This window comes from Diplotaxodon limnothrissa, linkage group LG7 (assembly GCF_057381915.1).
Source record: "Diplotaxodon limnothrissa isolate DT_005_m linkage group LG7, D_limnothrissa_male_GT1.1, whole genome shotgun sequence".
NCBI lineage: Eukaryota > Metazoa > Chordata > Actinopteri > Cichliformes > Cichlidae > Diplotaxodon > Diplotaxodon limnothrissa.
Genome location: NC_140602.1, coordinates 45,181,841 through 45,205,098, shown reverse-complemented (window position 1 = coordinate 45,205,098; position 23,258 = coordinate 45,181,841). Strand labels below are relative to the sequence as shown.

The 23,258-nt window shown below is 40.1% G+C and overlaps 3 protein-coding genes across 3 annotated transcripts; 2 read left to right on the top strand and 1 right to left on the bottom strand.

The window, feature by feature from the left end:
• The first annotated feature begins 405 nt into the window (after nt 1-405).
• gmcl1 (germ cell-less, spermatogenesis associated) lies at nt 406-8,333 on the top strand. The gene is made up of 15 exons (XM_085358187.1): nt 406-734; nt 1,927-2,109; nt 2,216-2,339; nt 2,427-2,523; nt 2,607-2,704; nt 2,802-2,914; nt 3,021-3,086; nt 3,969-4,053; nt 4,141-4,231; nt 4,535-4,675; nt 4,784-4,853; nt 4,983-5,058; nt 5,139-5,284; nt 7,027-7,114; nt 7,196-8,333. Exons 2-15 carry the CDS (start codon nt 1,934-1,936, stop codon nt 7,334-7,336), a joined length of 1,512 nt encoding a protein of 503 aa, XP_085214313.1. The 5' UTR covers nt 406-734; nt 1,927-1,933; the 3' UTR covers nt 7,337-8,333.
• A 1,611-nt stretch (nt 8,334-9,944) lies between these two features.
• timcc (TIM double twin CX3C motif chaperone) lies at nt 9,945-11,742 on the bottom strand. The gene is made up of 3 exons (XM_085358186.1): nt 11,502-11,742; nt 11,284-11,424; nt 9,945-10,186 (listed from the first exon to the last, which is right to left on the bottom strand). Exons 1-3 carry the CDS (start codon nt 11,586-11,588, stop codon nt 9,998-10,000), a joined length of 417 nt encoding a protein of 138 aa, XP_085214312.1. The 5' UTR covers nt 11,589-11,742; the 3' UTR covers nt 9,945-9,997.
• A 468-nt stretch (nt 11,743-12,210) lies between these two features.
• On the top strand, nt 12,211-19,945 carry pcyox1 (prenylcysteine oxidase 1). The gene is made up of 7 exons (XM_085358185.1): nt 12,211-12,439; nt 12,651-12,795; nt 15,846-16,052; nt 16,134-16,308; nt 16,395-16,606; nt 16,697-16,849; nt 16,948-19,945. Exons 2-7 carry the CDS (start codon nt 12,684-12,686, stop codon nt 17,616-17,618), a joined length of 1,530 nt encoding a protein of 509 aa, XP_085214311.1. The 5' UTR covers nt 12,211-12,439; nt 12,651-12,683; the 3' UTR covers nt 17,619-19,945.
• Nucleotides 19,946-23,258: the final 3,313 nt, after the last annotated feature.

Genomic DNA, 23,258 nt, shown 5'->3' with positions numbered 1-23,258 from the left:
GGCTATTAGCTTCAGTCAGACAGAGATAAAGAGTATTGTAAAGCAAGAAATGAAGAAAAGATGGCAAAAACAGTGGGAGGAGGAAAGGAGGGGATGGTGGTTGTATAAAATTCAAAGGAGAGCAGGAGAAATGAGAACCACAGGAAGGAGTAGGAGAAAAATGAAACTAGATCTTATTGATTTACTGCAAAAGGACTCGAAGTAACAGTTATCGGGCCTTATTCCAGTTTTAAAAGAGAGTAAATTGCTTGGGAGGATTTGAATTTTTTGTTTATTTGTTTTTTGAGCGACGCCCCCGTCACACTCCACACCAGTTGGTGGCGGTAATGCACCATTCAGTTGTTTGCAAACCGCCAATAAAATTTAGAGGAAGAAGACGACGACGAAGAAGAAGAAGAAGAAGAACAAAAAAAACAGCCTCAGAAATTTTTAGTTACACATCATCTGCTATCTTTGACTTTACTTTCGCTATAATTTAGAAAAATGTAACTTGAAGCAGAGGCAGATGTGCTGTCTGGAGACCTGTACGGAGCAGCAGCCAGTCAGAATAAGCGCTGTTACTGTTTTTATACACGATTCTGGTTTGTGAATGTGGCAGCTAAGCTAGCTCTGAGGCTGGATCGCCTCTTATCTAGCTCGTCAACGTTTGCGCTGAGATAATCAGCCGGTGTTTACCGTCCACATTAACACATCACACGTCTCCCTCTCAGCCTTCTCCCTGTCATAATCAGCAGGTGAGTCAGCCGAGTCGTTGTTTGGGTGATAAACTCGCATCAGACTCTGTTGTGGACACTCTTCGCAAACATCATTCAAGGCTTCGTTATGTAAAATATTTTGTGCCTGTATTTTAAAATATAAAACAACAAGGCCACGTTTTGGGCTTATTTAAAATTAAGTCGAGATGTGATAGTGGCTTACTGTTAACCAAGGAGTGTGCCACTTGCTTTTTTCTGGATATCTAACTAGTTACATGAGGGCAATGTTGGTGAAAGCTACAAAGGCACGTGTAGCACAAGGATAAGGAAAAGTGGTGTGGTGTATCAGTCTGTTGCTATCATAATAAATAATGATGTTCAAGCATGTGTATTCATTTCACTTCACAGTCAAAATCAAGTTATACAAGTTATGCAGGAAAGCGTTTCTTCCTTATCTGCCACAAAACCTGTTTTAGTTTCTACTTTTATTTAAGCTCCTTATTGAGTTACACTCATCTTTTCAAACGGTGATATTATTATTTATAATTTTATTTGTTGGGAATCTTTATTTTATTCACGTTTTTCTATTTAATTGAGCTCCTAGTCTTCAGGAATAGTTCTCCAGGCTTCTTGAAGGACATTCAAAGCTCTTCTTTGGATGTTGGCTGCTTACTTCAGTGATGTTGATGTCTGGGCTCTGGGGGGGCTGATCCATGACTGTGTGATTTTCTACCCAGGTATGCTTTTACTGCATTGGCAGTGTGTTTCATTGTCATGCTGAAAAATGAAGCTGTTACCAGTCAGAAGCTTTTGAGATGGTATTGCACGGTGGATCAAAATCTGATGGTACTTTTCTGTGCTGGCATTTAATTTTCAGAAAAACAGAACTTAGAAAGACATTTGTAAAGCCTGGAGAACTATTGCTCAGGACCACTTTAACAATGCCGAGGTCGTCTGGCTCACTGAAAGCAAAGCATAAAGAAATGATGGCAGCTCAAGACTTTTGCACAGTACCATATCTGTGGATTTCTTTGACTGTTGAGCAAAACAGGCAGTTTGTCTGGATGCAACCTGTGGTGTCTTGAAATTTAATGTGCTTGCACGACAATTAAACATTTACTTAATGCAGTAGCTAAAGTACCACTCCAAAAGTATTGATTCTGATGAACTGTGAAACTACAGTATACATAACTGACTTGATATTTTTGATTGCTTTATGTCTCTTTGAAAGCACAGAAATGGGAATTCTGGGCAGCAGGTTTCAGCTGTCCTCTCAGGGACCAGAAGAGGCCACAGAGGGCACAAGTACCAACCGCAAACATAACTGCGAGTGTAAGAAGAGGAAACGAAATGCTCAGTGTGACTGTGACAGTGATCAAGAGGAGGATGATGGCATACTCGATACACCTCGCAGGCAAGTCCAGCCAGTTCAGAATCAGATATCTTTAAGTTGTCTGTGTTTTGTCTTACTCTCGTTTTTTTCTGTTGTCTGGTTTTGTTTTTATGTTTTCCTCGAGCAGGAAGAAATTAAAAAGCACATCAAAGTACATTTATCAGACCTTGTTTCTGAATGGGGAAAACAGTGACATTCGTATCTGCGCTCTGGGACAGGAGTGGAACCTCCACAAAGTGTACCTCTGCCAGGTAAAACAAACACACACGCCGAGGCATCTTCAAAGCAGCCAGTGTTACATTCTCTTGTATGAGTTATCATATTCCTGCACTTTACAGTCGGGGTATTTCTCCAGCATGTTCAGCGGATCCTGGAAGGAGTCCAGCATGATGGAAATCAACCTGGAGATCCCAGATCAGAACATTGATACTGAAGGTGAGAGTCACAGAAAACGGATGCTAACTGGCCTCCTTTGTACTTGTACTCATTGGCTGATGGCTTTGTACATCCCTGTGTAGCTCTACAAGTTGTGTTTGGGTCCCTGTACCGTGATGATGTTCTGATCAAACCCAGCAGAGTCGTCAGTATTCTTGCCGCTGCTTGTATGCTACAGCTGGTAAGTACGTGTAAAAACAAGTCACTGAAAGGTGAGACAGATATCTGTATTTTGAATGATACCAAATCTTAATAAGTTTTATGGTCTGTGTTCACAGGATGATTTGATCCAGCAGTGTGGCGAAACCATGAAGGAAAACATCAGTGCAAAGACTGTGTGTGGCTACTATGCGTGTGCTAGCATCTATGGCCTGGATTCAGTCATTAAAAAGTGAGAATGTTGACATGATTGGGTTGTTTATGCCACATAAGAAAGTATGTACATGTTTGGAAATGCTTACATATATATCTGTGTATTTGTGTGTCTCTTTCTGCAGATGTCTCGAGTGGCTTCTAAACAACCTGATGACCCACCAAAATATCGACCTGATGAAAGAACTTGGGTGTGTTTGACTGTCAGAGTAGCTTCTCTGTTCATGAAATAACAGAGTTAGATTTTAGAGTTAGATTTGTTTATGGAAACTATATTCAGAGTATTTAATGAATACTTGTAAATTTACCTTCATACTATACAAATTGTCCCCATTTCAGACTCTTTGATTACTTAAATATAAATTACTTAATCTAAGTACCAGGTTTTACATTCTTTTTTTTCTGGCATTTTTTAGCCCTCATTACCAAGAACAGGTGATATCCACATGAAAAACACATTTAAGCTTTGTTTGAAAACTGGAAACCCATCAATTTCACACCAGCTCTAAGGCCGCTTTTATGGTCACCGTGCACCTCGTCACAGGTGGCGCATGCCTGAAATGATGTTGCATCTGCTGGCGCTTGCCAGCCGGGCATCTCTTGATTTTTGTAATTGGACGTGTTTTTACTGCCATTTTAATTATATTTCGGGACAGAACTTTAAAGTCACAGACAAAAGAGATTATAAAGATGGAGATTTGCAACAATTTGAAAACATGAGACTATATGGGGGGGGGGGGACCCACTTGACAATGTCTTGGCTTCCGGTTTCGACTTCTTCTCTTCCTACATCAGCGCTGATGTGGCAGTATTGTCTGAGTGACGACACCTATCATTCAGGAGAACTGGCCTGCTCCAATGAATACCTGCACCTTAATGGCGAGCATAAAGAAAAGTGACTTTGATGTTGATGTTGCAGTGGTGTGTTAAGTGACCAGTATAGAGGGTATACTAGCAATTTAAATGTCGCAGTCTAAAGTCAAAAGCTAGTTTTGTCCAAGCTGATCTTAGTCTATTATCAACTTGAAGCGTCAGTATTTGCAATACATAAACTTGTCGCTATCTGTTTACAGGGTGGAGGTCATGGAGCAACTCATCCAGTCCTCTGACTTGTTTGTCATGCAGGTGGAGATGGATGTTTACACTGCTCTGAAAAAGGTAGAAAAAGCACAGTCGTAGACATTTTTCCTGTCACAGTCACTGCACTCTGATGCATATTTTAAGCGTTCCTGCCTCTTTCTGCAGTGGATGTTTCTGCAGCTCAATCCGCTGTGGGACGGCCCCATCAAGCAGCTTCTGGCTGATGCCGACGCCTGGCTTTGCAAGCGCAGGACAGGTACTGTAATGCACATTGGGTGAAATCACCAAGGTTATTATTGCTAAAATTAAATTACAAACCAAAAGAAACATTTTAGTTATTTAAGTATTTGCCCACTTGATGAGGCTTGTTTGTTGAGGCCACTGTCACAAAGTGTTTTCACAGTAATGCTAATTTTTAGCTTTTTATATCTTGCTCCTATAAATAAACCCTATATCATAATAAAAGGCTAAAATGAACAATTAAACGAATGGAAATTAAAGCTAGTTAGATTAGCTGTGTTAATCACAGTCTGTCTTTCTAATTAACCTTTATCAACAGACCTTTGTGAGAAGGAACCCTTCTTGAACACAGATGAGGGCGTTCCTTTTCGGTCAGTGTTCAACTTTGTGCGCCTGCAGTACATCATCAATGACCTCGCGTCTGCACGCATCTTGGAGAGGGACAACATTTTGCCTCTTGGTAATTTATGGCTCCGGCTGATGCCATTTCGTCATAAAAGTGCATCTTTTTTTTCGTGTGTGGTTATTTTAACATCTGTTTCTTGTGTTTATGTACTTTATGTTCCAGACTGGTTGACATCCGTGTATAAAAACCAGTGGTTCGCCATGCTCCGGACAGAGTTTGAGAATGATAACGGGTAAGAACCTGAAACTTCAAACGAGTTAGTAGATTGAATTTGGACTGATTTAGTGGTGCTTTATGCTGCACATGGATCACATGCATTGCTTTTAATGCTGTTGTGATGACAAACACTTCTGTTTATTAGTCCTCAGGAGCCCAACAAAGACGAGTTTGAGCAGAGCAGCATGAGGTGTGGCAGGAAGCTCATTAAAGATGGAGATGTGAGTTTGTTTCCATACAATTATTGTTTATGGATTCATTTCTCCAAAGGGAAAACACTGTGATTTTCCCCTTTTCTCAGTACTGCTGGAGGTGGACGGGCTTTAACTTTGGTTTCGACCTGCTGGTGACCTACACAAATCGCTTCATCGTCTTCAAGAGGAATACTCTGAGTCAGCCATGTGGGGGCGCTGTCAGTCTACAAGCACGAAGACACTTGGCATACAGGTCAGTGGTGCAGGCAACCAGACTGTATAATCCCGCTTTAATTGTAGGAGCTTTACCTTAAAAAATGCCTCAAGGTGACAGTTGTTGTGATTTGGTGCTATATAAATAAAATTTCATTGAATAGAAAAAAATTTAAATAGAGAAACTAAAATCATTATATTGAGATAAATGTGCAAACACATTCTTGAGCTAAGAAATATTTGCTCATGAAGCATTTGCTAAAGTTGATTTATATACAGAGTGAAGTTCAGCATTTAAAATGATTAGTTGCTATACTTCTCAGTTGGCTATAGTTATTTTATTAGGACACAGTGATGAAGTTGTGGGCCAGCACTGACTGTGAACATGTGACTGATCAACACTGATCACTGTAATTGGTAGGTGTTATCATATTTGGCAATAGGCTGGCATTTACCCTTTTGACTGTTTAATTTTATACAGTAATGTAAAAAGGAAAGTAAACCTAAAATCTGTTGAGAGCTGATGTAAAGAGAGACAAGAGATAACTCTTTATTGTCATTGTACAGTCATACCTGGTACAATAGTACAACGAAACTGTCCCACGTCGGCACCAAGCACAACACAATACAAACGAGACAACACAGTAACTTAACGTAATAAATAAAAAGAATGAGTGTATGTGTGTTTTTAAAGGGAGTGTCATGAGTTTGCGTTCTAGAATTTGTTAATAGTCTGGACTTCAGCATTTTTTAAAGTTTATAGACGGACAAAGAGATGATTTGTCCATGCCGGTAAACGGGGCATTGCAGTAATCACAATATGAATAAACACGATGACACAAGTGCATGAATGATCATTTCCAGCTTAGCTGAGGGGACTGTATGTCGCAATTTATCAAATTGTTCCTTAAATTAATGAAACGGGGACAAAGATTTTACTTGCAGGTCGAAGCCCAGAAAATAATCAAATATTACACCAACATTTCAAATGCTGGACTTAAAAGTTGAACAAAAATAAGGAAGAGCCCAGCTGATTTTAGGATATAGTTCAAAAGTAGCTTTAATCATGATCTCAGTCATAGGACGATCCGGAGCACAGCAGCAAATTTACAACGGAGCAGAATCGATGTGTCGCAATAGTCCAGACAAAGTCCAGACCTCAACCTGAAGAAATGAAAGCTGTGTAGAAATAAATGTCTGCACACCTCAATGAACTGAAGCAAAGTTACAACGACGAGTGGGTCAAAATTTCTCCACAACCATGTGAGACACTAATAAAGTCACACAGAAAAGGATTACTTGGTTATTGCTGCTAAAGTTGCTTCTACCAACTACTTTGCTTTTCACGTGACTTTGTCTGCATTTGTTGTGTTGTGTTAACCTACTTTAAACTTGGTAATGACTGGATCATTTTTATTATAGGGTGTATACTCTACTCTTTGACATGAATGTCTCATGTCTACTTCTATGCATGTTTTTGTTATATATAATTTAACATATTATACCTAAATTGTGTATGTATACAAATTTACAATAGAAACTGATGTATAGTTTATAGTGTTCAGCTGATAATGTATTGACCCTGTGACAGCTACAGGTTACCTTTGTTTCCATCAATGTTTAGGCTTAGCTGTGTGCTAGTGGTGCCCTCATGTTTAAATTAGAGGCATGTGAATGCTGTTAAACTTCATGTCACCTCTTTGCAACAAATTGAACTAACCTGGTGACAAGCTGTTGAAATGTTTGAAAGCTTTACCTATCTTCAAACATCTTTGTCTCCAGGTTACGTCTTGCCTCCTTTGACAGTCGTGGAAAGCTGGTCTGCAGTCGCTCAACAGGTTACCAGCTGCTCACTTTAGAGAAAGACCAGGTCAGTGAATACTCACTAGTCACCATTTCTAAAAGGAAATTGTAAACTTGGTAACATGCTTCAATTCCTTCAATCCTACAGGAGTATGTGGTGATGAATCTGGACAGCCGGTTGTTATCATTCCCCCTCTACGTGTGCTGTAACTTCCTGTATACATCACCTCAGTCAGATCACCGTCCAGACTCCTCAGACAAAGACAGGTCTGCTCACAGTGTGTCTTGATACCTGCTCACCAGCCATTAGCTGCTGCCATTCTTCTGTTACCGCAGAGACACTTGACACAAGCTTGTATGTACAATCTATGGCCTCATTTAACACATTTTGACACTGGACATACCGTCTGCATGCTCTCTAAACTCAGCGAGATGTTCTTGGGGAAAAAACGTTTTGTATATATGTCTACATGGGGTTTACAGTATAATGAAGCCCTATGCTAGTGGTCAAGAGGGATCGGACCACCTTTTGCTCTCAGAGAAGCTTCTCTCCACCTTGTACCTCTGCTGTTAACCATCTGCACTGGGATGCTGGACCATTCTTAAAGATGGGAAACCTCCAGGTGTTTGGTCATTAAGCAGACTTTGTAGGGCTTGACTTTACACTTTGTTTTTTCACTGTGTACAGGACATCGTCATCGGGAGCACAAACAAACACAGTGAAACTGAGTAGTTCCATCACATTTCAGAGCTTCTTACAATTTCCTAAGAGGAAACACACATCTGTTCTTAGAAGGAGAAATTGTGCATTAAGTAAGGACAAGAGTAAACTCACCTTTGCGTTGCTGCTGCATAAGAAGCCACACACCTGCTCAGTGCAATGTACGGCTGCTGGTCATAACAGTAGACAAAAAGATGAAGCGACAAATGCAGAGGCACAAAAAGAGCACGATTTTATCAGCCTGTAGCTTCCAAGGGTCACTCCGAGTTGGTCATTTCCACCACCTTGTATAAAATTCATAATCCACGATGTCCACCAGCATCACAAGTTTAAGACTCAGTAATCCTCCCCAGTTAAAGCTGAGGTTGCAGTAAATACTTGTGCTATCTGGTGCTCTCAGCATAATCTTATTTTTTTGGCTCACAAAATAAAAAAAATTCCAGATTTCCTTTCTACAGTATTTATCAGCTACACTCCCCACTGTGTGTTTGCTGGTATTAAGACAGTCACCTGCTCACTCTTCTTTTACAGTGCAGCTGCTTCTTGTTTGGCACTCTACCATCTATACTCTAAGTACCATTTAAGTTCTGTTTTTGAATACTTATCATATTAATTTGGGAAATATTTGTTTGGCGGTTTTCTTAATCTGTTGTTACCTCATGTCGTTTTGATATCTAATGGAGGTGAAAGCTTTTATTTGGCCATTATTTATTATTTTGTACTTCATTTTTATTCGTATCGATGTACTTTTGAAAACAATTTCTCCACTGCCAATAAAATTGCCCTCTGACACGGGCTGTGGTGCTATCACATAATCTCTGCATCTAGTGAAGGTCTTTATTGCAGCTGCAAGGTTATGTTTTAACTACAGATGATAGATAGTTAGGCATGTTATCAGTTTAATATGGCCAATTCATTAACGTAAGAAACTTGAAGCCTGATCAGTTGCTGTTTGTTTCACTCTTTAGTCAAAAGGTTCAAAGGTCAGTGTGCTGTTGGCATATCTTTTGTTTTTGTTGGCTCATCTTCAGAGTCTGTTCTGGTCTCTGCAGTAATAAATGAATTTAAGGCTCAGAAGTTTAATGGCTAATAAGAGCCTGGCTCACCAAAGAGATTTTTATCTAATCTGGCTTCTCTTTTATCTCTCTGTTGTCAGCGTGCCTAATCTAGTGCTGAACACAGTCATTGTAATGGGGAAAAAAATGAAATTCTCAGAGGCAGGCCACATAAGGAGAAATTACCCCCAACTTCTGCTAACTAATGGTCGGTTCTCAGCCCTGTAGAAATATGGGCGGGTTCTCATGAGGTACCGAGGTAGAGCCAGCACCACATCACTGAAAGAAAGAGTTTAGAGAACACTCGTTTCCCAGCTGTACATTTATATGACGTAAGGACCAAAAGTAAGAGTCTTGTAAGTTGTGAGGTCACAAACACACAGTTACTCGTCGTCTCCTACCTGCTGACTACTTCTCGGGTTTGACTCGCTGTGCATTTTCCGGTCATTTGTACAAAAATGAGTTCATTTCCATTCTACCAGATAGGCTGCATAATTAGACGTGTGCAATTTAAACATTAGATTTCAAGTAGTAAAATTATCTGTGTGGTTTACATCAGGTCTGCAGTGTGTTTATTGCTCCTTTTATATCATTTACTCAGGCTGAAAAGCTGACAGTGTTGCCTTTGTTGTACCACCATGTGTGTGTATATAAGAGTATACTCCACTGTTGTCATTAAAACATATGCAAAAGTGTTATTTGCTATCACTTTTTTCAGTGTTGCTGGGGTAATGCATCCAAAGAAGGTTTGGGTTCTGTTTATTCAGATATATAAATTCACAATTAAATGTGAAACGAGAAAAAAAAATAAGGGATCATGATTTTAAGGAGTTTCATCGAGAATACAAAAAATCCTTCACGTGGATTACACAGGTTGGTTTTCTTTACATGTTGAAATGCAACACACAGATGTGCATTAAATACATTAACCGTGTTTAACAAATGCACACCTTAAGACTCCTTGTGCATTACTGGATTTCTTTCTCGCTGCAGGTAAAGTTGGATCTAACAGGCCAGAAACTTTCATTTCAAAGTTGAAATCTCTACACATCAGCATTAATAATCACAGTCTTTGAACTCTCCCTCTGCACCTCCAGCCATTCACTCCTTAGATGAATAAACTCAATGCACCCGAGCTTTCCCCAGGATGGACTGCAGTCATTTATCCCGCCCCTCACTGCCGTATAGAGTCCAAGTTCTCTTTTAGTCGTCGGGTCATGCTGGGGATCAGGTTAACGTGGTCATCCACACAACTGCCCACGCAGCGGTCCATCAGCGATCGAACAGCTGGCTCCTTCGCGCCGGAGTCAAAGAGATCCTTTGCTTTATCGTTGCAGGTCATCGTACATCTAGTTAGACGGTCCTGAAGGTGGGCCAGGAAGGATTGGACTTTAGATTTTTCAAAATGTTATTCATTTATTTATTTTACAGATGTCTACTGCAAATCTAACCAGCTGTAGATGTACTTTTTAAATATTAGGTATATTCTTATCTAGTTCAATATTACTAGTGATGGGTCACATGATCCAAACATTACAACAACCAGAGTCATGAAGAACTTCAGCCACACTAAAAATGAAGAGTTGGCAACTGAGAGACTTAAAGGAGAGCAAAAAGTAATATTGGATTCAGGCGAGCCCTAAACCCACCGGACTTTAACAGCTTATCTGACTAGTGCTTTGAAAGGGTGTGCAAGTATAGCTTGAGAGACATGACATTTTAAACTGCTGTACTTTATTTTAAAATCAGTTACATTTACTTGTAATGATGCTTAAGTCTAAGCAAAGGGGTCAATTAAGGGTTCCAAACTGGAGATCCAACATGGTTTGCTTTATTTCCTATTACCTAAAGACCAATATCAAAAAGACTCAAATGAAAAGACAAACGGCACCACAGTTTCAGTTAGGAATATCAAAATAGTAAGCCATCTTCTTTACCACCAATGTAAAGGTGTAGTTTTTTTTTTTGCCTAGACTCCAAAACCCACTAACCACAAGTCTATACATTATTTATGCTCAGTTAACAACCAAGTACCCTGTAACAGGCATTTGATTTGTAACACTTGGAGAATAAATAGGGAAACTGCAAAAATATAAAAAACATGCCCACTTATTTTTGCCTAGGATATCATTTACTACATCTATTCTTTAAGTTAAATATTCACTTATATTAATTTTATGTTTATACCATATGTCAGAATATAGGTTACATGTTGGATCACATGCTTCCATCTCTCCTTATCCCTTGCATCCTCCCTTTCACAACTCTCTGGATGTCCTCCCTCATTACATCCATGTCCCTCCCCGCCTGCCAGCTCCATCTTTAACATCCTTGGTCCAGTAAGCCCACTATCCCGCCTTTGCACATGTCCAAGCCATCTCAGCCTTGCCTTTCTAACTTTTTCAATCTTAGTTATCTGGCACAGACAAAGTGATGACAGGTGTTTGCACGGTGATTTACCTGAAACTTCTCCAGCTCTGAAGTGACCAGGCCCTGAGCTTTGGCCAGGGGAGTGTGACACGTCTCGATGCACTGATGCACCTGAGCCATGCTGTCTGTGGAGCGATCGCAGCACTCTGCGCTGCACCTGAACATGCGCCCCTGCAGCGAGAACAAACAACCTGTTACCACCCGGACTCGAACCTGCATACACCACCGAGAACCCGCAGATACCCTACCTGCATTTTACGGATGTGGTCCTTCTCCAGGCTTTGGACCATGTCTTCGATCACATTCTGCACGCGTGCCTGATGAGCCTCTGCCATTTCTGCTCACTCTGGAGACACCTTCAAGGTCCGCTTAGATATTCACCACAAGTTTATTAAACCCAGACCGGACTCACCTGCCCGCGGGGTCCCCAACTTTCTTTACTTTACAATTTGGTAATAAGTAAGGTCACCTCCATTTCAAGCATGGTTCAAGAGGAGAAGTAATTGCGTCACTTCCGATTTTCTTCCGTACTTGAAAAAATACGTTTTGTTACTTCAGAATTAGGGAACGGGGTTGAAAAGTGTCAACACGTTTAAATAAACAAAACAATTCTTTTTAACTAACTCGTCTTTATCTATATTTATTTTGCCGTGATTAAGTAAATTACTACTTCCGCTGAGCTCCTTAAAAAGGACATTGAGCCCATTTCCTGTTCATATATCTTTCAAAATAAAACAAAATAAGTGTAGCGCAAGGACGCTAAAAAACAGAGAAAACTATATAGATAACAATTATGTTAGCTATTAGTCATTATTACAGACAAGATAAATCCTACAATAGGCAGCTTTAAAATGTTTCGAAATTTCTGCGCACACATTTCTCATTAATCGCTTTTACGAATTTCCTATGCTTTTATTGTGACATTCAAAGCAACCGTGCCCAGAAGTGTGTCTCAATAATTAGCGACGTTCAGGGTGGGCAGACGTGATTCAACTGTTAAACTAGCTTAGTTAGTTTTCTCGTGGGTTTTACAGGGGCCTCTGTGAATAGCTCAGTCTTGTATTTAAGCAGTCTGACAAAAGTTTAAGTGAGCTTTAAAACGAGGTTTTACACTTGCTTTGAAGCTTGACACCCTGAAGGCTATTTTTGGACCAACAGTAGTTCCCCACCATTGACTTCTGAAATTGTAAGTCCTCGAAAGCGCCCTATACCCCTTAGTAATTTGTCTTTTAGGTTTAAAACGTTAAGTCGGGTGAGTGTGTTAATGCTAGTTTCACTTGTGTAAAAAGCTGTGCCATTATTTCCTTCGCTGTTCTATTTTTGAGGCCCTGAATGCAACCTTTGACCAAGGCTGATAGGCACTTTAAGTATCTCACGTTTTCGCCCTCCTTTTGCAGATGCTTCTTAGTGCAGAGCTGTAGATACCCACAATGAGACTACAAACCCTGTCACTGAGAGCGCTGCTATTCCTGGGGCTTTGGCACACAGGAAGGAGAAGTCTAGCCTCAGCCCCAGAGCTGCAGGAACAGCCTAAGAAGATAGGTAAGGCAAAAATAAATAAAAATAAAACATGGACTCGTGCTGTCTGTCACTCTTCAGCTTCTTTAGAGGACAGAGAAGTACTTTCATTCTGTCAGCCCTCTTAAACTTATCTTTGTGGCAGGTTTGTTGGTTGTTTCATCATCAGTTAGTTCCACGACTAACTGAACAATAATTTTGCCCCTGTATACCAGCACAATGTTTCGTTTTGGTTTTTTTGTTTTTTTTTATCAAACAGTCAGGATATGATCTTTGATTTAAGGGGCTTAACAAACATATTTCATCTGCTGTTCACAAACAACAGCCAGCTTAATGCATAGTCCCCCACTTCCAATTTCTCTAAAGAAACTGGACAAACTAACTTGGGTTTTAAATAATGAGGATTGCTTTTAACAGGCTAAACCACCAAAGAAAACCAGTGCACTCTGTTTTCGAATAAAATTTTAAAAAGTAAATCTAATCTAAATCTAAAGTAAATTTAATTTCATGGCATGGTCATGTTTCACTCCCTGATGAGTGATGATGATATGTGTGAAAATCTGTTAATATTTTCAGGCTGAAAATGACCTTTTCATGAAAATAAAGGGTATTTGTGCTTTTGTTCAGAGTTGTTGAATGGAGAGTCGTGTCATTGGTGGATCAGAACGACTTGAGAGTTCCCAGAAGTTCATAGCAGGATGTGAATGTGTTAATAAAAAGCTATAATAAAACTGCCTTTTTCATTGTAATTACTAATCAAAAAATGCATTGATCTACAATACACTGTATGCCACAGTGAGGTTATATTTATTTATAAGTCAAATATTCAAGGATTAGATTTAACTACAAGGCTCCTCCATATACAGGGAGTGCAGAATTATTAGGCAAGTTGTATTTTTGAGGAATAATTTTATTATTGAACAACAACAACCATGTTCTCAATGAACCCAAAAAACTCATTAATATCAAAGCTGAATGTTTTTGGAAGTAGTTTTTAGTTTGTTTTTAGTTTTAGCTATTTTAGGGGGATATCTGTGTGTGCAGGGGACTATTACTGTGCATAATTATTAGGCAACTTAACAAAAAACAAATATATACCCATTTCAATTATTTATTTTTACCAGTGAAACCAATATAACATCTCCACATTCACAAATATACATTTCTGACATTCAAAAACAAAACAAAAACAAATCAGCGACCAATATAGCCACCTTTCTTTGCAAGGACACTCAAAATCCTGCCATCCATGGATTCTGTCAGTGTTTTGATCTGTTCACCATCAACATTGCGTGCAGCAGCAACCACAGCCTCCCAGACACTGTTCAGAGAGGTGTACTGTTTTCCCTCCTTGTAAATCTCACATTTGATGATGGACCACAGGTTCTCAATGGGGTTCAGATCAGGTGAACAAGGTGGCCATGTCATTCGTTTTTCTTCTTTTATACCCTTTCTTGCCAGCCACGCTGTGGAGTACTTGGACGCGTGTGATGGAGCTTTGTCCTGCATGAAAATCATGTTTTTCATGAAGGATGCAGACTTCTTCCTGTACCACTGCTTGAGGAAGGTGTCTTCCAGAAACTGGCAGTAGGACTGGGAGTTGAGCTTGACTCCATCCTCAACCCGAAAAGGCCCCACAAGCTCATCTTTGATGATACCAGCCCAAACCAGTACTCCACCTCCACCTTGCTGGCGTCTGAGTCGGACTGGAGCTCTCTGCCCTTTACCAATCCAGCCACGGGCCCATCCATCTGGCCCATCAAGACTCACTCTCATTTCATCAGTCCATAAAACCTTAGAAAAACCAGTCTTGAGATATTTCTTGGCCCAGTCTTGACGTTTCAGCTTGTGTGTCTTGTTCAGTGGTGGTCGTCTTTCAGCCTTTCTTACCTTGGCCATGTCTCTGAGTATTGCACACCTTGTGCTTTTGGGCACTCCAGTGATGTTGCAGCTCTGAAATATGGCCAAACTGGTGGCAAGTGGCATCTTGGCAGCTGCACGCTTGACTTTTCTCAGTTCATGCGCAGTTATTTTGTGCCTTGGTTTTTCCACACGCTTCTTGCGACCCTGTTGACTATTTTGAATGAAACGCTTGATTGTTGGATGATCACGCTTCAGAAGCTTTGCAATTTTGAGACTGCTGCATCCCTCTGCAAGATATCTCACTATTTTTGACTTTTCTGAGCCTGTCAAGTCCTTCTTTTGACCCATTTTGTCAAAGGAAAGGACGTTGCCTAATAATTATGCACACCTGATATAGGGTGTTGATGTCATTAGACCACACCCCTTCTCATTACAGAGATGCACATCACCTAATATGCTTAATTGGTAGTAGGCTTTCAAGACTATACAGGTTGGAGTAAGACAACATGCATGAAGAGGATGATGTGGACAAAATACTCATTTGCCTAATAATTCTGCTCTCCCTGTATTTTAAACTTGTTGACTTGTTTTTGTTTTTTAACATTGCATTCTAATCAACAGAAGACTAATCATTATATGTTTTACTATACATTGATGGAACAAAATAAATATTGCAAAGATCTTTTTTTTTATTTATTTTTTTTATATCTTCCAGTTTTGGGAAGAACAGAGTGAGACTGAAAGGTGACTCTTAATGATGACAGCATAATGATTCACTGCACTAGTGTTAGTCTACGTGCACTTTCTTGTTAAATACATTGCACCCTTATCTGTCACTCTCTCCTTGTCTATATTTGAGACGAGGCTTCAAACTTCTCTTTTTTTTTTTTCTTTTTTTTTTTTGGTAAAGCTTGTAGTTAGGCCTGAATCAGGTGACCCTGAAGTATGACTTAGTTATGCTGTTATACTTACTTAAAGTTATTATTACTTACATTGTATACTCAGCCTACATTTGTTATGACACTTTTTCCACTACAGACAGTCAGAACGTGGATTATCTCCACTCTTTTTAGCTGTTGTACTTCTCATCTCTTCCATCGCTGGTAGAACGGGAGGAAGAATAAACTTTCTGATTGTGCTCGAGCCCTCAATCTGAAAGATGTGCAGGTTAATTCATGTTAGCTCACGTTCCTGTCACTTCTCTTTTAAAGCTGTGGTTGGAGCAGGAATTGGCGGCGCAGCGACAGCATATTACCTGAGGCAAGAGTTTGGACCTGGGGTCAAGATCGACGTGTTCCAAGACGGCAGTGTTGGCGGGCGACTTGCGACGGTGAAGATCGGAGATTATGAATACGAAACGGGAGGCTCAGTGATCCATCCTCTGAACCTACATATGAAGCACTTTGTTGATAAATTAGGTAAATTTAACATCCCCTAAACTGCCTGGATTAAAGATAAGAAGTGCGTAAATTGTAGCTTAATGTTTTATGTTTTCACAGGTATTCCTCAGAGAAAAGACGTCCCCTCAAAAATGGCGATCTTTGATGGAAAGCACATCCTGTTCGAAGAGAGCGACTGGTTCATAGTAAATTTCTTCCGCATGCTCTGGCGATACGGGTTGAACTTTCTTCGAATGCAGATGTGGGTGGAGACTGTTCTGGATAAATTTATGAGGTGAGGATGCTGTTTTCTTCTTGGTGGCTTCTAAATTTCACTGCTGTTAGGTTGCCCTAATTATCTTTAAATCCTTTTCTGAACAGAATCTACCAGTACCAGCAGTTTGGCTACTCATTCTCCACCGTAGAGAGGCTGTTGCATGCCATGGGAGGTGATAGTTTCCTCACTCTGATGAATCAGACCCTGGAGGAAGCCATGATGGGAGAAGGATTTTCTCAGGTCTTCATCAATGACATTGTTGCACCGATCACTCGTGTCAACTATGGGCAGAGTGTCCGCATCAATGGCTTTGTGGGTATGTTACAAAACGTGTGATTTAGCACAGATCTCACTGTTTTTTTTGGTTGTTGGTTGATGAAATGGAGTGGGCATGTCTTGTTTTTAGGAGCGGTGTCGTTAGCAGGGGCAGATTCAGGCCTGTGGGCAGTGGATGGAGGCAATAAGAAAGTTTGCTCTGGACTTCTTTACAACAGCAAAAGTGAGCTCATCCCTGCTAGAGTCACTTCCATTTCAGTGAAAGTTCGACCATCCAAGAGAGGTACTATTAACATTCCTTCCTGTCATATAGATCCGGCCTTTTTCTCTTTCTTGATTCTTCATATTTCATCCTGATATCCCTTCATGTCCCACTTTCAGGCACCCCTGTCAGTTTATACGAGATTAGCTATGTTGACCAATCAGGAGCTGCACATTCCCTTTATGATATTGTGATAGTAGCAACGCCTCTTCACCGGGGGAAATCTGACATCACATTTTCAGGCTTTTCCCCTCCAATCCCTTCTCACTACCCCGGGCACTACCACCAGACGGTCGCCACTCTTGTCCACGGCTTGCTCAACGTGTCTTACCTGGGGACCACAGAAGCTGCCTCAGAGTTCACCGTGTCTGATGTCCTCACCACAGACTCAAACGGTTCCATCATCAACAGCCTGAGCTCTCTGGATCCTGTGCACATCCCCAAAGGTTACAAGCGCCCCCCTGCTAGCCAAGCTAATGTCTGGAAGGTGTTCTCCAAAAAGCCGCTGTCCCAGGAGCAGCTGGAGAACATGTTCCTCTCCTATGATTCGGTGTCTGAGACCAAATGGCTGGCATACCCCGCGTACCATCCACCGCATCGCAAGACCCCTCCTTTTATCCTGCACAACCGGCTGTACTACCTCAATGCTGTGGAGTGGGCAGCAAGTGCCATGGAGATGAGCGCCATCGCTGCCAGGAACGTGGCCCTGCTGGCACACCACCACTGGCACGAACAAAAAAGCAAGATCGACCAGGAAGACCTGCACACGCGCCTGAGAGGAGAACTCTGAAAAGTGAGAACTACTTGAGAGTAGAATCAGAAGCAATAAAATAAGATCAATCGAGCCCAATTTTATATGTTGGATAACATCGTAGTCGCCAGAGGAAATGCTGATCTGTGGGAGCATGGTGACACTAGAGCCACAACTTTAGTTGATCAGTGGTTTCAGCTTTTCTAGTTTGGGAAATATTTGTCTTACGTTATTGAAAACTTTTATACCTGTGTGTGTGGACAAATGGGGCATTTGATTATGCCAGTCTTTTTTTAAATTAATGTTTATATTTTGGCTATATTTTATGCATGGGATCCCCAAAAAAGATTCAGACACAGTAAAGTTTGGCACTGCAGTTGCTCCAAACCCCAGACATACACCTACCAATGGATAAACAGTGGACAAGATAGATGAAGCACACATACATACAGAGAGTCCTTCATTTATAGCGAGATACCAGTAGCAATTGATTAATATTGGCAATGGCAATTTCATTTATAAAGGTCATTTTATTACACAATTCAATGCGTTTTAAGATAAAAAATAAAAAGCAGTGCAAGTCTACAGTGCCTTAAGGCAAAAAAACCCAACAAAACAAACTTTACAAAGAAATAAAATACAAGTTGACACACAGTCATTAAGTGTAAGTCTGTGAGAGTAAAAAGGTTTTGAGTATAGACACAGTTGTAGTTGACCTCAGGTCAGCAGGCAGCTGTGAATGGTGTGTTGAGGTTGGAAGCACCCCCAGCACTCTTGGATCTAATTCAGTTAAAAGATCCACCACTGGTGACCTGAGAGTTCTGACTGGGTTATACACACTGAAGAAGTCAGACACGTACTGGGAGACCAAACCACTGAAAGCATTATGATCTATTGAAGAAAAAAAGTTATTTCAGTACTGGACTAATATGTTTAAAATTCCACATGCATCTAAGGACACTGGCGGTTCCAGACTCTGGAAAGTAACATTTTCCTGCTTATGATTTGGATAATCCTGCAAATGTGGTGTTACAGTCTAACATGCTTGTTATGAACCCACAGACCAATTTCTTAAGTAATTTTGAAATAATTTTCTAAAATATTGAATATAATCTTTAGTTGCAGGTAACATTGTCTAACAAAATCTGACAATAAACATGGAGTTAAAGAAGCCAGCAGTTTACCTACATCACAATTCTATCATTATTTTAATCACTTATTGCACATGGATGATGTAACTACTTCAGATAATTGTTGGTTGGTATGATATAACAAAGATGTTCTATTTACAGGCGGTCATAGAGTTCTCATTTGGTTTTCAAATTAGTTTACAAAAAAGGAAGAACGGTAGCTCTGTGGGGCAGGTAGAAGGACAAAAAAAGCAAAATCTAGGGGTTTGCCTCTTTAGTTCAGTGTGCTCCACTGAACTGCTCAGCAACCACAGACTGGTAACTACATGCAACATGGCTGGAGAGCAGCGGTCCAGGTTCGAGTTTGACCCGTGGCCCTTGAAATGCAAAATCCAGGAAACTGTTACAATTATGTTATGTATACTTTATTGAAATTCCTCCCTGCATTTAACCCATTCACTCAGTGAAGCAGTGTGTGTGGGGAGCAGTGTGTAGGGATGGTACCTTGCTCAGGGGTACCTCAGGGTAGCCGTTCAATGGATTCGAACCCCCGACCTCCTACTTAACTATCCCTGTCCCTATATGGTGCTAGCATAGCCACAGAAAACAAGTGAAGCACTCTGTCATTAGGTAATGTGAATAAATTCATGGTCTTAATCACTTATATCCAGTTCAGGGATGCAGGGAGCCAGCTTATATACAAACCTATGACCAATTTAGAATTGCCACTTAACCTCCTAAGACCCGAACTCTTCCACGGCATGCATTTTTAATTTCTCTTTGATATTTGGGCTGATTGGGACCTGATGAATGTAAAAACAAAGAATTACCAGGGGTTTTTTTTAACCTAATTATTGTTTCTAAGAAAAGTCAGAGCCACATATGAGGATATTTGTTTAAACGTTTTGATAGAACAGTAGCAGTATAATGTCCTCGTGAGTGGATATCAGACCCTTGTAGAGCAAAATTGAGTATTTTGGTCTAAATAACCCAAAATGTGATGTCCACATATGTGGACGCCAGGTCCTAGGAGGTTAACCTAACATACAAACACACTATTACACAGAAGTAGGTGTAAGCTACTATACTACTACTACCTGCAGTGTGATCTCTAACCCACAGGGGATGCTAAAACTGAAAATACAAACTCCACACATGCTAAAATTACTAAAAGGAAAATACTCAAAGAAAAGAAAAGCAGAACAAAATTATAGAAAATAACTTCCGTAAACAAAATATGAAATAAAAAAATCTCTAAATTGTTTAATTTTCCTTTTAAAAATACTTCTTCAGATGCTTTCTGGCTGCTTTGACTACTTTCTTTCTTTTTTCTTTCTTGTTCTTGTTTTTTAATGCGATGCTTTCCCAGATCACAGAAGTTAACTTGGGCAGTACACTGTTCTCATCACTGATGGGGGGGTGGGCAGAGAAAGGGAGAAAGATCAACTGCATCACAAGCCACAGGCATCACCAGCAACACAACACAAATCACATTAAATGTTAAAACAAAACTGCACTGTGCTGAATTGTGCAATCACTGTGAACCATGCTGCACTGCAGGCCAGACACACAAGTGTTTCTCTGTCATTTTCTTTAGTGTGTTGCTCCTGTTCTGTGTACTGTACAGAGAAAGAAGTCAGCTTGTCATTTCCCTTTAGCCAAATTCTTGCACGTGGTGTTTACTAACATGCTGATGTCCCTTTGCTGATCTGTTTGTATGTCCCCGGATGGATTTCCAGTGTTTCTACCTCCTCAGCAGTCTACTGTATGTTTTTTATTGGGTACTGGCAGCTGTCAGCAACAAATGTGCCACCAAGACACTTTCTTTGTAGTAAATCGCATTGATGTCAGTTGTGACTCATTGTTAGTCCCACAGTGACTACAATCGAAAAGTCTTAAACCCATTACACACTAGATAACGTGTGTAAGAATTAATCTAAACTATGATTGTGCCTTAAGCAGGGTAATTGGCGTATGTGTTTATTAAATTTTAGTTGCAGTTTAAGAGATGATTTGGTTCTTCCTGTGTGTTTTTAATGATTTTGTACCTGTGATTTGTAGGATGTCATGTTGTTTAGAAATACTGTATCTGCCTACGGCGCTTTCATGTTCTTTAACTACTTTGGGACAAAGAAAATGTAGTTTGCTAATTGTTTCCTAAGAACCTTTAGAGGCATTTTCTCTATATTTTTTTAAAGTAGTTGAAATATTATTAGTATTATGCACTTTAACTGATTAAAAGAATTTTCTACCTTTATTTCAACAGTGCTGAAAACTCTCAAACTGAAACTGTACTTCTCTAAAGTGTTTCCAATGATGGTAAAGTGATCAGTGCGACTGGTATTGTTTTTGTGTGTGTGTTTGCCTTCAGCTTCAAAATAAAAGTCTAATTAAATTATGTTTGTAGTATTTCTCAATAAATCTGTTTGTAAATAGAAAGTTGGGGTGCTCTGAATATTGATGATAAAAACATGTGGCAATGAGTTGGCTATCATTTCAATTTAAGTTGAAAAAAGTACAAAGTCAACATGTCATGCCACTTTATTAGCTAGATCTTGCTTGTACTGAGTTGGACTCCCTTTTATATTCAGAACTGCTTTAATTCAGATTCAGAAACTTTCCTCAGATTTTCCTAAGTGACCTTAAAAGTGTGAACAAAATATCTTCCATGTTACCAGCAGCAGCCTGACCTATTAATACGAGATGGATCCATGCTTTCTTGTTAAATTCTGACCCTGCTATCTGAATGTCAGAGTAGAAATCGAGACTCATCAGACCAGGCAGAACTTTACTATTGCTAAGGTATAATGTGAGCTGCATTCAAAAATGCTCTTCTGCACACCTTGGTTTTAACAAGTCGTTATTTGAATTGGTGTTTCCTTCCTATCATCTTGAAGCAGTCTTTCTCCTCTGATCTCTGCCATAAACAAGGCATTTTCACTCAGAGCTCTGACCCTCACTGGGTATTTTCTCTTTTTCGGACCATTCTCCGTAAACCCTAGAGATGGTTACGCGGGAAATTCCCAGCAGATCAGCTGTTTCTAAAATACTCAGACAAGCTCATCTGGCACCAGCAAGTGTTTATTTCATTTTAAAAATGACTAGCTTATTTAGGTCAAACACTGTTCATGCACTAATAAAGGTCATCTTTATCTGTTATTAGAAACTCAGAGTAAATAAAGGAACTTTGTTGGGTTGCTGGTGTAAAAGGAGCAGTAAATTCTTCCCCTTTTTCAGGGAATAGATTAGGCTGCACTTTGCTTTCATCCGCCACTACAATCATATGTCCTAACCGCCCATAAACAAGTGAGTCATATAAAAACTATTAGAGGTGTGGTGCATTTCCAACGTGACGCTCGTGTAAAGCGATCTCTCCTGCCTGTCCCCGTTTCATTAACTGCAGTGAGTGAGCACAGCAGCACATGCAGAGTGCGAGCTACAACGGGTAAACAAAAAGAGCGCCATCCCACCTGTCAGCATAAACTGTGTCTCCCTTGATTTCCTCTGATATGATAAGCATCATTCTCTGTATTTGCTTAATCTTTTCTCCCGTTATTATTTATAAATATAATTATTGTTGCTTTTTGATCCACTTAAAGAAGCAACCCCTTCCCACCTTTACTTACAAAGATTCAGATTAGTTTTTTCACACCCAATCCCATTTGCACATCTTAGCTAATATTAATAGTATATTTTAAAATTGGCTTTGTCTTATTTGCTATTTTCAGTTAAATGCAGGGTTTAAATAAGTAATTATAATTGTGTATATCTTCCAACTTATTTTTGCTCTTAGAAATCTTTAAAATTCATCATTTAAAATTCAGCTTTTCCTCTGATCTCGAGGTTGTGAAGAGCAGGTCATTTTTTATGACAGATTAAGGATTAAATGTTTAAAAGCTACATCAGTTTGCATTGTAATCATGAGATTGGGATCGCTTTGATCTGTGTGAGATTAATTGAGGGATTGTCTTGCCGGGCTACATTGTGACCCATCATTTGTAAGCCAAGTATTCTCGATGAAATCATTTCCAATTGTGAAAAGGGAAACGAACATTGTTGTCAGTTCGGATACACGGAGTCCCTATATTTTTCCCCCTCGAACATCCCAAATAAAGGTCCGTGTGACTGAAGGGCCAACAATGGGTGGCATTGACGGACGGAATAAGGATACGTCTGTGCTAAGATGTGCCACCCAGCTGTCCCCTCAGGTAGGGAGGGACAATGGTACCAGAGCCGCCTGTCCAAGCGCAACATGTGATGGCACTGAAGATATAAAAGACTGCAAAGTGGCAACAACCCCATATACGATATTTGGAGTGACAAGCCCCCCTAAAAATCTTTCACAACCAGAGCAAAAAACAAGATGAGATTTCCAGTGCCGCTGTTTGTTTTCCTTGCTGTGGCAGCATTTCACACGGGTAAGAGGAATAAAGCGTTAAGATGCAGTTTTGTGTTATCATGTTTTTCTTAGATTTCATACTTGTATGTGTGAGTGTGGCTCTTCAGAAACCTTAAGTTGCTGATGTTTATTAAGAGAGCAGATATATGA